The 17,146-nt window shown below is 38.5% G+C and overlaps 1 protein-coding gene across 3 annotated transcripts in view; it reads right to left on the reverse strand.

Annotated features, from left to right (window-relative positions):
* Window positions 1-16,756, reverse strand: part of LOC135479549 (sucrase-isomaltase, intestinal-like) — a 41,443-nt gene extending 24,687 nt beyond the window's left edge. Inside the window, exon 1 of one of the 3 annotated variants that reach the window (XM_064759429.1) lies at window positions 16,484-16,756. In XM_064759429.1, the coding sequence (XP_064615499.1) occupies window positions 16,484-16,725 (242 nt within the window). In that variant the 5' untranslated portion in view covers window positions 16,726-16,756. Of the gene's footprint in view, window positions 1-3,366; window positions 4,032-11,086; window positions 11,636-16,483 lie in introns of those variants that run through there. The other 2 variants (XM_064759430.1, XM_064759431.1) reach the window with 2 other exon arrangements.
* Window positions 16,757-17,146: the final 390 nt, after the last annotated feature.

Genomic DNA, 17,146 nt, shown 5'->3' on the forward strand with positions numbered 1-17,146 from the left:
AGAATGCAAGTGACAGATTTACATGTACATACAGATGGAATGAGTAAGTGACCGACTCGGCCAGTCAATGATTATGTGCGTTAATTAGGGACCGACTAAAAGAGAGTGGGACCGACTAAAAGTTCACCTGGGGGCCGCTACTAGCTTACTCGGAGACCTCCGTAGCCCAGTGGTTGGCGTGCTAGTGCAGCACAATGATGCAGAAGCCTCTCACAAATACGGTCGGTATGAGTCTAAGTGCAGCTAATGATGGAAGGCCTGCAGCAACCTACGGATTGTCGTGGGTGCCCCTGGCCTCTTATACATTTACATGAACAGAATAAAACCCTGACTGAGGTAAATTGTCAAGAAGTTATTTCACCAGTTACGTGTGACCACTCGCCAGTTATCACATTGTCGTCGTTGTTCTGGTTTCACTCTATAATGCCGTACGTCTTTAATTATACTCTGACCCGGTTTTCTCCGATCATAATACTGGCTGCTTTTGTTAAATAAGTTTATTGAGTACGGTGTAAAATACTAATCAAATAAATAAATACTATTTCACTAAATGCTTGTTATATGTTGTACACAGACTAACACGCAGAGAGAGACGGGATGGGAGACTGGAAGAATGAATGCGTAACTAACCGGGTCAGTCAATGACAGTGTGTTATTGACATGCTCGTGAACAAACAGAGAAGTGGGTCAAACAGACTAACTTAACGAGTGGCAATTTGGGCCAGTCAATGGCTTAGTGCATTACAGACAGTTAAGAGACAGGTACCGATTGACGAAATGAATGAATGACCGACGAAGTCATTCAGTGGCTGTGTTGTTGACCTATTAACTTACAGACAGAGGAGACGGGGAAAGACTGACAGAATGAAGAAGGGACCGACTGCATGGGTCATTCAATATTTCGTGTGGTTGACAGACTAACGGACAGACAGGGAAGGAGACGGGAACTGACAAAAGAACTTACCAACAGGGCCATTCAATTACTGTGTCACTGACAGACTAACTCACATGCCGAGATGTGAGGCATACTGACAGAACGACAAATGAATGCCTTGTTAAAAGACAGACAATGCGATGGAGTGATTGACTGAGTATGGATAAATGTCCAGCTTCCAGACTGAATCAACGACTGACTGACTGACGGCGTGGAACCACTTGGTTCAAAAGCACAATGCTTATCATAATAACCCGATTTGCAGAACATAAATTCCCTTTCAGTACACACCGTAGTGCTAATATTACCGGGCGATGATCTATTCTATACAATAAAAGACTTACAGCATAGAGAGTAAAACAGAGGTGCGACGACAGGGTGATAATCAGTCACAATTAATCGGTGAAATACGGCTTCTTGTCAATTTGTTCGAGTTAGGATTCTACTGTAAATGTTCGTATGAATGGTTAGTAGCAAATTAGACGCCCCCTAGCACCATTACTGGATAAAAACATGCATTGATATCAACTGCAATTTATTAGATGTCACTGGTCTAAACTTACTCCAAATGCTGTGTTGTCATCACATTCCCAAATAAGTATATGTATACCAAGCGCGGCACAGAGAGCCCCGATGTGCGAGCAGTCGCCAGTAGAGATTTCCGTGTAGCACAGTTGATATCTAATTTCAAATCCCAGGCCAAAAACTTACCCCTCTCATATATTGGGGACCGTGCACACACCTAAAACATCTTTCTAAACTGCATAAATCTCTCGTCGGGGATTAATCGCTAGCGAGGCCAACAAAAGAAGAGGGTACATGTATGTTTAACTCGAATGAAATTTTTCACTTTTTATGCACACTGATCGCACAAAACGATACAAAAACACAGGAGCTGGATAAATTCTTCTGATCTAAACGACACAAACATTTCACTGCTAAATAGACCCTCACAAGAAGAATCGTTATCAATTTGCACTAAAGACCGGTTGATATTCCTGGGATATCTTTATTTGTGAACGAAATCCTGATTCAGATCCCATTCTGTATCAGTGTTGTTCCGTTGTTGAAGAGGCCATGTTTTGCGGTTTAAATTAATTTAAATTAAACACATTCAAAACATTTATCTGTCCAGTTTAACACAAAGTCTGATGTTTGAGTGATGCGGTAACATATTCTGCTATTGTAACAAATTGTTGTGTTCAATATACCACACATATTCTATTAATTCACCATATAGATTCTATCAGATTAACCGGATACTATTAATAGTAATTAAATTAATTATAATAGTAGTAGTATATTTATAATAGTAACATAAGACATTCTAGATTTTCTGTTAAAATTAACAGATTAATTTTTCGAGTACATCACATTGTGACCTCGAGAACCTCATGGCGGAAGTGATAACGTCAGTAGTAGTTTTCATTCACTTCTACTGACTGCCAATTAGCAAGATATAACCTGAAATTAAATTCACCAAGATTAGTTTAATCATTTATAAGATTGGCATCATTAAATCCTTATATCAACATGATCGATTGATACAAATGAAAATTTGCTATATGGAAGAAGTTTTCGATAAATATGTAATATACTAGTACTACATTACGTGCATAAAAAGAACATTCTCATGCAATAATCGCAAACTTCATATTCAGTGTTCATTGTTCCTTGCTGTAAATCGATAAAGACATTTTGAAGTATCTTAGTCGCGCTTTCATTTCTACTCTTTACATGGATTAAATGGTGATTTAAAATTGCGCAATGTTTGTACAACCCCTAGTTGCCTTACTATGCGGATTTATGTATCCTTTTTAATACAACGGATGGTTTTTAAAATGTTCAGCACTATGACCGTACAGCCTGCAATACGCGTTTCCAGTCATGTCATTAAGACAGCTGTCTCCGTTCCAGGTCTCAAAAGTTGTTGATGAGAGGCCTCTTGCACAAAACGATAGTAGACTAAGTTGGTTGTAACTTTCATGGTGACACATGTTAAAAACATAGACTGCCTTGGTAGTTACGGTCAACATACCCTACAATAGCTTTGTGCAAGAGGCCCCAGTCTGCCAACATTGCAGTATTTACAGTAGGTTTAAATAAAACTAACGGTAGCATATCATTATTTTTGCAACATTTAACTCCAAAATCCACCGAAAGAACATAAATCAAAAGATTAGTCTAATCCTGTGTAATTATTTTTCTGTTTTTCTATACAACCTAAACCTAAAACTAGAAGATTGATCTAATACTGTAATCTAGAACGACGACGTCACCTCTCAAAGGGACGTCACTCTTTTGTCATAACGTCGTATCTCGAAACGTACGTGTTATATATTAGTGTCAACTTTTTCAGAAATTTAAAACAGACAACCAATTGGAAATCCTTGATTCAGCGGATTTCCGCCCATGCACATTAGCCTGCTTACCCTCTTGTGGTACACGCTTCTTTACTAGCGTTTCCCCTCGGTAAGCAATCCACCACGGCCGTGTCCCGGACAGAGGCGGAGTCCCCGGGGGACAGGATGAAGTGTAGGACCCACCCCACGGCCGCTACCCCCAGACATATCACCACCAGGGCCACAATAATGCATTTGTTCATACATCCATCGTCCTTTCGACACCGGGCACAAGCCATCGGCAAACACACTTACGGCGTACAGCCTGACAAAAGAGCTAGCCACCAATTTTCTCTGGTCTCGTTACCTCGAGACTCACGTCCAAACGAGAACTCCACGTTTCAACGAAGGTAACATTCCTACCGTAGATATTTCACTTTTGAAATTCCCAATCAAGATTTTAGATAGGCTAAATCCGTCTGTAGACCTTCGTGTATGGCGTCCGCAGCTGTATCAATATGCCTGTTCGGTCTATCCACAGTACAAGCTTACAGTATCAGACTTCAGAATGAGCGTTCGCATATCTTTTGCACTTAGAAAAACAATATGGTATAACGACTGAGTGTTTTAACAATGAGAACACCTCCAGTTTGGCTTTTTTCTGGACGGCTAGAAAAATCACGTGAAGTTACATGCATCCTGTAAGCGCCAGATCGGAAACCACCTATTCACACCTATTTAATGTTACCACAGAAGGTTCCCCACTAAGCTCTCATAATACATATTCAATGTTCTCGTCCCTAAAACGAGTTCAAGTCGCTCCCGCATATCTACGTATCCTCGAGATAAACACAAGCTACACTTTTCTTTAGGCAGGTTTTATCTATGGCAGTGAGGCGATAGCACGGCCTAGGTTAGAGATTGTCCGTTATCATGCAAACATAGATATGTGACTGACACATACTGTTTTTCTGTAAAGGTTTTTCATTTATAACATAGGGCATCAACTCAAAAGGCCTTTCCATTAAAACGTCATGACATCATCAAATAATGATAAGAGGTACAAGTAAACAATATTGTACACATCTTGAAAATGTCTACTATAAAACCGACATGAGTTCCTGAAACTTTGAGAATCTGTAAAGATACAACGAAATCACTTGGAATACAAATAGACCTTTCCGAACCGTCAATCAAGAAAACACATTTGACCAATCATAATCAATATTGTCGCATGTAGGTCAATCGGATGTCCCCCACATTGGTTACAAATGTTCAGTTGTTCTGTGACAACATGGCGTCGCAATGGCTTTCTCCTGGAATGGAATGAAAAGTAAGGTTGTCACGTGACTGGGTGGTGGGACATTGGATGTGGTGGATCAACCCATTGAAGATACAGTGCACATCCTGAAAGTGTGTACTACAAAAGTTCCACAAGCTTCCCGTGTTTAGTGTAGCAGGAGTTGATTGCACAAAATATACACACAGTATATACACGGCCTGGCAGACAAACGGACAGACAGACAGATGTACATGTACGTACATAAGGACGGAAGCCTATTATTTCCGAATTGACCGGTCCTTCTGAACGGATCAGGGCATATCGATTCTCTCTACGACACTAGAGTAGCTTTTCCCATAGCCTAACATTCGTTGAGTGAGTGAGTGAGTGAGTGCTTGGGGCTTAACGTCGTACTTAACAATTTTTCAGTCATATGGCGATGAGAGAATCCTTAGAGTGCATGTAACCTTGCTGCAGGACGGATTTCCACCACCCTTTTATCTAGTGCTGCTTCACTGAGACACCTTCCCTAAGGCAAGTAGGCCGCCCTGCCCGAGCCATTATACTGATACGGGTCAACCGGTCGTTGCACTATCCCCGTCATGCTGAGCGCCAAGCGAGATATTTACAACTTCCTCTTTTAAGGTCTCAACCCAAACATTCGTTGAAGCCCGCTTGTTTTCCAGCGGCACTTACTACGCCCATAAAACTGAACCACACCATAGAAATGACAAATGCCTGGAGTTAAACACCTATCAAATGAAATCAATGAATCCTTTCCGAGTTTACCACTTCCTCGGCAATGTCTAACATACGTGAATAAAATCTGTTATGCAAAGTTGACTGGATTTACTATGCACTGTTTACCTAAAGTTAAAAATATTATGTTCTTGCTTCAGATGAAAGGCAATAGACAACTATGTTCAGAAGTGAATATTGTACATTTTTTCTAAAACAAAAATGGCGAAAGAAGAAATAATTTTTTCGCTCAGTTTTCGAAATCGTTTAACCCAAAGGATTTTCACATTTTTTGAGCGCTTAAAGTCCATTTAAATGTATATGAATAATCCTAAGCGAGTTCAGTAGATATGATTTCATAAAAAACAAAATTTGTGAATTTATTTTTAATATTTTCTTTATACAAATAAATGAAATTATTATGAAGAAAGTGACGTGACGTCCGAAAGGGACACCACATTTTGTGTTATTTTAAATAATTTTATAGCCCAGAAAAAAAATTCTAAAACAATAAATAAAATAGTTGTGAAAGCAGTTTTTGTCTGCTGGCGTCTCATCCTCCATCTTCAAATTAAAAACTTAACTACTGCACGTAACGCTGATTTTTTTTTAATAAATTATCATCAAAAGGCGAGTGTAGAAAACCCTTCGTTCATTCTTTTGTGCTACATATAGGACGATTGTTCAACATTGTTGTTAGTTTGTATAACATTATCGAACCATCCGGCTGTACGTGGGAAGGTTTGTCAGCAACCTGCGGATGGCCGTGGGTTTCCCCCAGGCGCTGCCCGGTTTCCACCCACCATAATGCTGGCCGCCGTCGTATAAGTGAAATAATCTAAAGTACGGCGTAAAACACCAATCAAAAAACAAACAAAAAAAATGATCGAACCATAATTGATGCAACGTCGGTTTCGTACTACAGTAACGGTAACTGTCAAAATAACGGTAGTAATTTTAGCCTTGTCTCAAATGGCGCCTTTGTCGTTGCCCATATAAGTAATTAACATACATTAATAAAATAATTGCTTTTTATACATGTGCGTGTCCGTTTGAATCATATTGTGGTGATAAGTGTACGCGTACGTATACGTATCACAGATACGTATCTAAAGTTGAGAATAACCTCCTAGCATAATCTCCTTGTGCATTGTTTAAACTATTGCAAATGGAAGTACATATATCATTTAATCACCATGGTAACCTCCAAGGGAATGGGGGATAACTGGTAGTAATCCTGGGGAAATTTTTCAGATCTATGTAAAACAGAAAAGACTGATATATTTTAAACAAGTCAGTAAGAAATTATTGTTACAAATAGGTGAGGGGATAATTAACCTATATAATGCATCCTGTTAGAAGGCATGCGCTGTGGGAAATCCCCCATCTTTTCAGCTCCTTCTATAAAAATCCGGGGTCACGCTCCTAAAAACTAATACGCAGTGGGAGTTTGACGTCAATAATTTGCCTCAGGAGCATGAATTTAACCAGCATCTTTAAAAAGTTAATTGTGGTGAATGCTAATTGCATAATTTATCGTTAATCAACACTGGAGTTTATCCAGACTTTAAACTCATGACATTTTTACAATTATTTTTGTCTATGAAATGCAATGGTATGAACATGCCTGGGCGTAAGAAAAAGTTGGTTTAAAGGTTGAGCCCACATTGTGACTGGACTGAGTTAAATGATCGTCTAACACACACCGGTTGTTTGATAACAAACTGGGAAGTGCAGGGTAATTTTCCCTAATACTGTATTCCAGGAGCTTGTGAGATTTATTTATTTGATTCTTTTTTTATTAACATACCACCAATATTGTGTTTATATCTGTACGTCAGGCGTGGGCAAGTTCGTCAGTAACTCCATTTTCTTCACCCATAAGACTGTCCGCCATCATTCAAGAGAATACGGAAGACGGCGTTAAAAACAAGAAATTAATTACATAAAATTTTTATAAAAACTTAATATACGTGTCATATACATGTATGTCGGACTTGTCTAAGCACACAGCACGTTTATCATGCAGTGTCGGGTATAATCAGTTGGCATATCCACTTAACTTTTTGACCTATAATCCAGACTAACACCCTTTCCGAACAACATCAACGCCTCATGACCACTCATGAACGGTGTTGACATTTTAGCGCCCTTTAAAGTGAAAGACAGCACCTGACTAATGTTTATGCCCACTGAAAGACTACCATTCAAATTACCTTAAACCGCCATTTAATATTTTTTCAGATTTTTTCAACCGATGTAAAAGTTCGTCTTCTCACAGCTTCAGCGCGTATCCATTATCGACATCACGGTGACGTCACGTTTGCTCTTGCGCTCTAACATCGAAGGTATTTCCCGTATAATAGTCCAAGCAGTAGCCTATGGAAGATTAAAGTTGTGAACTTCAGCAATGAAGGACCAAATGATAAATTGCTTTCTCGCGGAATTGGACATACTGAAAGAATATTGCTTCCACTGCTTGAAATGTCCCTATTAAATATTTTTTAAAAATTACAGTAGGATTGGTGTACATCTAGACTTATACTGAAACAAATCCAAACACCACTGATGCTGATCTAGGCTTTCGACTGTCATAGGATTTAATGCTTCAGTTTGTAGTGATGCCTTCGAAGATGAGAGCAGTGCTGACCTGATTATCATGAACGTCATAGAAAGCACTTCGGTTTAAACACGGTTTTTCAGTAAATTTGACTGTATTTTATAAAAGAAAACAGAAAAAAAACCATCCCTTGTATGCGATAAAGACCAAGAAAAATATTTAAATTCTTCAGTTCTAATAAATTCAGAGAAAAAAAAATTATAAGATTTAATTAATTTTAAGCATTGTCCGATGAGATGCCGTCCTCTCGTGTCTATAAACTTCTTGCATCCCTAATGAGTTTTTCACTGATTCTTATATTTGTAATTTAGCAACTGCATGCTGACTAAACATTATAACATGAACGACCAAAATGTATTTGCATAGTTTGAACAGCGTGTCAAAGTAGGCCTAAAGTCTACTAGGGAGGTGAGAGCGGTTTGGGCCGAGATCGTATGCTGCTATCTGGCAAAATTTATGATACTGTCGTTGAATAATACACGGCTTGTAAATGAACTGATTTTACGTCTGTGGTGGTCCGTACAGGATACAGACCTGTCCCACAACACTGTGTGAAATGGCCCTTCGGCTGCCCGTAAATCAATCCTTGTAAACGATCTCAAAATGATGTCTTATGCAGTAGTTCTGTTTTATCATATGTCACTTCTTGGCGTCAGTTGGTAAGATTTCGTCACAGATTAGGTCGCGCAATCTGATAGCAGCATGTTTAATTGGATAAAATTCTCAAGATGGCTGCCTCGATTCACACCGGCCATTTGTGTAGTATTACCATTTTGTTCAACATGTTAGTCGATGAAATCTCATTAAAATAATAAAGTATACTTTAGAAAACTTGAGTAGCCTCCCCTTGGTAAAACCATATAAGTGACACTAAATCATTATAAGAGCAATATTTGGTGTTTGTTTTTATTTTGACTATGATTTCTTTATTCAGGGCGTAAATATCGGCAACAATCTCATACTGGACTGAGTGTCAGTTGTCAGTTAAAATCAAGTGAGTGGAGAAAATGTGGTTCAAAAATGTGAACCTGTGAACACTGAGACATTTCCTTACCTTTGGATAATAAGTTAGAAACCTGAAGTTAAAGATATGAGCTAAAAGCTGGCCTAACACGCACCAGTCCAATATGAAAGCGTCGTGCTTCAGTGGAGATTATTTCGAAATCGGGAAGGGCACGGTATTGCCATTTTTATCGCTCCCTCTGAATAGCCAGACATCACACCCGTATGGCTTACAAGTGACGCGCCCATGACGCATGTGTCTATTCACTCTTTCTGTGCCCCTTTGTGAAGGATATAATTTTTAATTTTTTAAAAAGGTAACATCGTTGATATATTTAGACGTTGGAATTCCGCAATCGCATTCGTTTGGGACGAAATCACCAACGTGTAGAATTGCGCAATGCAATTCGCAACCTGTATTTTCTATGTTACTATAAACGATGAAAAAAGTGTGTAACTACATTTTACAGCTAGCCTAGTGCGCAATAAAGCCTCTAGCAGCTTCGAACAGGACGTGTTTACTGCAATATATAAGATTTACAGCATAGAGAGGAAAGTCAGAGCGGCGACGACAGTGTAATTAGTTGATGAAAGGTCACTTGTCAATTTACCTCAGTTAGGGTTTTATTCTAACTGTTTATTTCATTGCTTAATAGCAGCAGGTGACCCCCCAACCCATTGGCACTATGGCTTAAGCAGAATTAATTCAAAAAATATGCATTATCTATCTATATTATCGTAACTATATTAATCACTGATATAGAATTTCCCAAAATGCTATATTATCATCATTTAATACAAATTTTACATTTAATATAAAAACAGAATAACATAATGCAAAGGGGATATTTGCACACTATTTGAAACACATAAGAAAACGGAACAACAGAGCAATCGCTTTTGAATACGATTAGGAACAGAAGGCAGAAAACTGACCTCTATCTGACATCCTTTTAGAGAACTAAGGCTGGGAGAGTTTCATTGATTGCGCACCGAGATGACCCGTAATGGATGTATACACTTATTTGAATAGAATCTAACGTCATGCTCAAGAATTTTTCCAGTATACTAAGACATTCAGTTTTATGGATTGTACCAATGGCAAGTTATTGGCGAAATTTTGCTTGCACGTCATAATGATGGAAGGCAAGTCCTCTCCAACGAACTTAACTGAGAAACGAATTTCAAGAGTTTCATTTGGAATAATGTGTTTTCTATTCTCCAATACATTTTTAGGGTGTGTATAGCAAACTTGTTTTGACACTTGCATCGGTGTGAGATGATAACAGTTATCTTGTTTAGGTTTAATGACCAATGAAACTGAGGTACTATATATGTAACTGGAAATAAAAGGAATGTTTATACTCTCTTGAGAACTGAAATGTTATATATCAATTTAATATTGTTAAATTCAAGTTTTTGGCAGTGGTGGAGGAAGCAATGCATTATAATGTTAGATTAAAACTTTTTAAAATGTTAGAAATTTAAAACGTTACAATATACTTCGAAATTGTTGTAAGTTAACACTATACTTTATGTCAGATTAATACTTTTTGGTGCTTTTTTATACATTTTATAATCTATAAATGCGTTACGACCTTGCAAGGAATTAATACACGGCGTAACATTGTAAATGTTAGAATCTACATTCTACATTTTAAAAATAAGAAAATGTTGCCAATTTAACATTTGCATTAAAAGTGAGTATAGATTGACCCAGATAAGAATGAGTCTTAGTCTTAACATAGTCTTAACATAGATTTAGAAAATATCGTGGAGAACATTGTGTTTAAGTACGATAACTGGCGCAACAAATCACAACTGATGTATCAAAACAAGATGATTTTCTATCGCCTTAAGCTTATCGACCGACTGACTGACCGACAGACTAACAGGCAGACAGAATGATTTAACTACAGAGAGCTACTTTGTCCATGCTGATAAATGATTCAGCATACTGAACGGATAAATGATTTAATCAAAGAATAGATGAATCAGTAAATATATCTTGTTAGCGTATAAGGCCTTGGCTCTGTCCCGTTTCCTACCACCATAAGGCCGGCTGCCGCCATATAAGTAAAATATATACTTAAGTAGGCCGTGAAACACCAATTAAATAAATAAGATTCGCGAAGGGCAAAACCTCACATAGCAATTTTAAGACTTACCCAAGACTCTCGCATTTTGACTTAGTTTGGTTCACCATTATGTGGCAGCTGGCGATCACTTCTTGCCTGGGCTGGAGGGGTTCAGGGAGCGATGGAGGGGGTGGGGGAGGCCGGGTGTAATACACCGCTAACCCCACTGTGATAGCCACAGCGAATACTACACAAAAGCCTGCAGCACAGATCTTATTCCTCCTTGCCTCCGCTTTTTCTTCCATGAGTTTTTCTTGTTCAGATACCATGGTTCAAGAACTCCCTTTAAAAACAGGTCTGGAAACGTCCACAAAGACACGAAAGACACTCCAGTTTTCGTCTTATCCTCTAAACAGGAATAAATATCACCGAAAGAACGCTTTCATTTGACAACAAACAAATAAATGCCTTTCGACGTTATAAAACCTAGCAATAGCGTGATACTCTCTGTTTGGGAGTTTGTTTTAGTCTGTCCCAGAGAGACAAAGTCTTTTTCAGCAGTTGCTGTGTAGGAGCTTGAAATCTTCTTCTTGACTTTATCAACGACTAAAGTAAAATCGACCTCGTACCGTCTCGTTCTAGGCGAGACCCCAGTTTGAGTGTGAGAGCAATAACATCAACCAATGGGCTTAAGTTGACAATGCACGTTTCTCTCTGACCCGAACTGCACTTGAAAAATTACCTAGCGGAGCGTGACCCCAATGCCGGAGAATGATTCACAGCGTGTGGAATATTTTTGTAAAAGCATATCCATTCACGCCTAGCTTTTGTGATATCGTATCATGGTTACTAGTAACGTCAGTGCAAATCGTTTCAATGATGCACTGATATTAGTGAAACAAGAGTTGTGTATATGATGCAACTGTACAAAAGTCAACATATCATTTTGTCTTACATAGGATGTTTTACGGATCTTAATTTATAGAGATTGTCCACTAACACAGGCGGATGCATTATAATTAAAAACCGAATATTAAAAATGACTTCCTGTCTAACTCGATATCTCTTGTACAATGTATCATATTTAAGTGTTAGTGATGGCGACATAACGTAAAAGAAAAGGAATGCGAGTCTTGAGCTCGGATCAAACTTCCCAGGTATAAGATATCAATGCCTTCGCCTGTGGATGGTTTGCTGTACTTTTTTCTTGTAACGTTTGCGCAGGCTTTGATTATTGCTAGTCACTGTCGCATGACAAAGAAAGGAATGCGTATCATAGCTAGACACGCACTTCTTGCAGCTTGCATACCGTGCTTACAACGCTTCATGACTATCAACTCTGGTTTAATACAAATTGAAGTCACTATACTCTTATTTATTTATTTGAATGGTGTTGTACGCTGTTACTCGAGAATATTTCGTACTCTTTTAAGTTATGGGACTGATGTTGCTGTGCAGAAAGTACATGCACATTATACCTTTTTAAATATATTTGTGGAACCCATTAAACAACTTGTGTATAGAATGGTACATAGAATTTATACACTGTGTATGCCCGCAGTAGTTTACACGTAGACCTGTCAGTGTAGAAATACTCCTTTCTACACATTTTGGGGGAACAGGATATACAGTATCAATGTATATTTAGACGTGGACGACCTTAAGCTGTTTACATACTATCTCATTGTCAAGGCCTGGTATCTTCCACATTGACGCTCTGCGCTCTTCACAGCCTGTACAAAGGCTAGCGTATGCTGTGCTATGATATTTAGGTTCTCACATAGATAGTGCTTAACAACAGCATTACAAACCGGATTTCAAAAGAGTGACTTTGAGGCCTGGAAGTAAACAGCTAGACCTCGTCGATGCATCTGCGAGGACGTGATTGGAATAATACTTTATTCCATACTCCTTACAGCGCAGGCGCCGCAGTCTACGTTCACTTCACGCCACTGCCACCACTAGTCAGTTTTGTACGAAAATGTTGAAAGGCTGAGGTCACTTAGGTCACATTGATCGTGAAAGAAGTGATGTCAGAAAACGCAAAAACTCAACCTTTGATTTGAATATTTTGTATATACATGCACAGTATTCTAGTCAACACCTGAAACAATTTTATTCATAAATGAATTATTGATGAATTACTGATTAAATTCTGAAGTTTCTCGACGGAATACCAGTGGTGAGACTTAGCCTAAACAAGCTTACCTGTGTCGCACATGCTTCAAGCTTGTTTAGTGGAGGCAGTGATGTAAAGCGAGCGTAGACAGTGGCACATGCGCTGTAAGAAGTGTGACTATTTAATTTTTCCTCTTTACCAGTCAGGGCACCCAGCTCCCCCTCTCCCTTTATATAAATTTATGAAATAGAATTCGGATAGATGCTACGATAGATTATATCAAAATATTAAGTTACTAGTATGTAAAAACTACAGGATACCCTTCTAAATGCACCAAACATCAGAGGATGTCCTGTCATAAATAACATAATAACACATTCTATTGTCAATTTGAAAAACATATTCTGTAAAGTTAACAAATTAGTTTTATACAATATCATAATTCTTCTAATTTTTGGAACACCTGGTCTGCTCTTTTTTGCCAATATACAAGTAATTTTAACAGGAATATTTAGTTATTCAAACCGTTCAATTACATGAACGGTTAGAAATAAAAGTCTATCTGAAGTAAATTGACAAGAGGTCGAATTTCACCGGTTACGTAAACAAACAAACAGACCGTGTTCATAGTACATTTGTTAAGCACATTTTCTTTGAAAATAACTTTCAATACTGTACAAGTTATATATTTGTAATGAGTGTGAAAATGAGTGTTGAAACAAACATGAGCACACCGGCCGTCAAATAAAATGGACGTTCCGGGTCAATAATGGCAAGGCCAGTTCCCAAATGACGTGTAACACAAACCACCAAAGAACTAAGGAAGTTTATAAGGAATGAAATTAAGATGGAGTCACGCAGGGACAAGGAGTCCACACTTTTCAATGATGTTGGAAAGACATTCAAAAAATTCATGTTGCTATTTCTCGAAAATATGACTGTATAAAATTAAATGAATGAAAAAATAGTCAGGTTGTTGAAGTGTCATGATAACCATCAAAACAGAGGACATGAACGTGAATCTGGTTTGCGCGCATTTCGAAATTCCTGTTTCCATAGATTTTCATTTCCTGGCGTAACACCGGAATGCATAACATAGTTAGAATCTGTGCGTCGAAACAGACATTTGTATACCAGCTGTCAACCAGAAAGGACGTTAAATGTCAATAATGCCAAGGCGAATTGCCAAAAACGAGGTTTAACACAAATCACAAAAGCACTAAAAAAATTATATAAAGCACGAAAATAGGACGGAGAAGCACTCAGCAGTTTTCAATGATGTTGGAAAGACGCAAGGTATGTTCTAGGCGACTCAGTGAAATCAGTATTCAAATCGCATGACATGCAAGAATATCATATGTACACATAATATAAGATTCTGCACACTCTGTCCGTATTTACTTACAAGAGAATTGTACTCATTGTAAAACTTAGTAAACTTGCAGTGAAGGTTTTTGATGGAATAACTTTGACACACTAGTTTTTGCAGAAATGTCTTGTGACGTTTGACGTTGATTGAAATCGTCAAACAGCACAAAGGATCTAACAAATGCTACAAGGCGAGATATGTACACACCATATGCAGGACTTTTCTGTGTATTGCTGTCCAAGTAAGGATAATTTATAATGTCAAAATTGAAACTATCCCTCTTGTAGGAGAGAGGAAACCGCTTTAGTGTTTGTACAAATACAGATGGAGATAAGATGTACCATCTGGAGAGTCTGTGGGTTCCTTTAAATCCATAAATTCCTTAAATTCCTTCATAATGTGGATAAATATCTTTCACAGCCTTTGCTTTATATGGTTTGTTTAAATATAGCAGATCATCAATATACCGTTTAGAGAATGAGAAAGATCGGACCTGATGAAAATTACTCATTCATAGTTTTTGCATATAATCGTATTCATATGAGAACAGGTATAGATCGGTCAAAAGGTGGGCAAAGTTTGTACCCGTCGGAATACCGATACACTGCCTATGTATGATTCTATATGAATACATGTAGTTGCAATCAAGGCGCAACTGAGATACATATTTTGCTATCGACAACTGATATTCTTAGTCGACTAGAACATATCTTGCGTCTTTCCAACATCAATAAAAACTGTTGACTGCTTCTCTTTGCATGATTCTGTCCTATCGTCGTACTTTATATACTTTCTTAGTTCTGTGGTGGTTTGTGTTATACGTTGTTTTGTATTACCCATGGTGACAACACGGCATTTTGAGTTATTCTACATCAGTGATGTCCAAGAAATTGCAATTTTCATCACTGCATAATTTGGCTTAAACCTTGGTGCTAGGGAGCGTGTAATTTGGTACCATGTAAACATTTACATGAACAGTTAGAATAACTGTTAAGTAAATTGACAAGAGGCCGTACTTCACCGGTTGCGTGTGACCATTTGCCAGCTATCACAAAGTCACACTACGCTGTACGTAGCCAGCGTTTCAACCATGTCAGCTTTATTTTGCAAGGTGCGATTTGACTCATGTCACAGTTACGATAGTTTCTAACTCTACTGTCTGAGATTTTTCTTGCGGCAGATTTACTGTATATTATGTTATCACAAAGTAGATAGGCTTTCTGCACAGTCGCTACTTAAAGTGTCAGTATATTAGACTGGAATTGTGTTTTTGTGTCATACTTTATTTATTTAGGCTTACCCAGCATTGTACACAGCCCGATGACCACAAAGGTATTCCGTATACGGAATTACAGGTGCAGAGAATGTATATCTCAGCGACTTCTGTTTGTTAACCATGGTTTTGCAATTTGCAACAAATTAAGCGTTTACATAAACAGTTAGAATAAAACCCTAGCTCTGGTAAAATGACAAGAGACCGCCTTTCATCGATTATATGTGAGCATTTGCCAGGTGCCACACTGTTCTGATGCTGTACGTAAGTCTTATATAACATTGTAAGGTAGAGTATGGGTAACGTTAGACTCCGGTATGCTAGGAAGGGATGTGTGCAAGGCAGTGAAACCATATAGACCAAATAATGTTGATTGAATAATGTCAGTTGCGTGTAAGAATATGACACAGTAAACATTTACGACGGGATAGATATAGGTCATCGCACTACCCATGGGTAAATACGTAAATACGTATGTATGTTCGAGGGAAGCGGGGATTTTAATGACTTCATGCACTTAGGTGAGGTGATACATGAGATGGTTATTCATTATTCTGGGGTTATTTTAGCTTGACTGCCATAATTGTAGCCATTAATCAAACGCCTTCTCATTGTGGCGGCATACCTATAGCGTATTACTTTACCGAGGTTGACGCTTGGGAACAACTTGACATAGGACACCTAGAAACACAGAGATTGTCTCTGAATTTGTAGTTACTGGCTCACCCTTTCTCCAGACACCCGTCTTCTCTCTGTTGTGAATCCTCTTGACAGCTGACGAGCACCTCTCCGCGGGCTATCGTTCCAGTGGGACTGGGAACAGCATTTGTCTCCACCTTCTGAAAGTACAGGCTTAAGCCTACCGCGAGGCCCACCGTGAACCCCACCACCAGCACTACAACCACAACAATCTGATATTTTCTGGAGGCAGGTCCAGATTTTTCGTTGGGCGTTGTAGTCTCGTCCATTTTGAATGGCCTAGTTTGTATAAGTGTTGACATTAAGGAGTGTGTTGAAAGGTGACATTTTGACAGGATGCGCGGGTAAATCCTGTTTACATGGGAAATATAGCTAGGACGGTGAAATATGCTGTGTAGGTTAGAACTCCGGATGAAACGCGAGACTGCGCTCTGCGGTGCACGTGCATCAGAGAATAAACAGTCTGTAGCATATATTTATTTTTGTACTTCTAAAAATCATGTTCACATATTTGGCTTGTACTTTACGCTTTCACCTATACAGCGGCGGTAAGCACTGTTGTATGATTTGATTTATTTATTTATTCGATTGGACTTTTACGCCGTACTCAGTTATGTATATTTCCCTTATACGACAGCGGTGGAAACCTGGCAGATGCTGGGAAATCTCACAACCGCTACCATCCTGGCA

This window comes from Liolophura sinensis, chromosome 12, assembly GCF_032854445.1.
Source record: "Liolophura sinensis isolate JHLJ2023 chromosome 12, CUHK_Ljap_v2, whole genome shotgun sequence".
In the NCBI taxonomy this organism is placed as follows: Eukaryota; Metazoa; Mollusca; class Polyplacophora; order Chitonida; family Chitonidae; genus Liolophura; species Liolophura sinensis.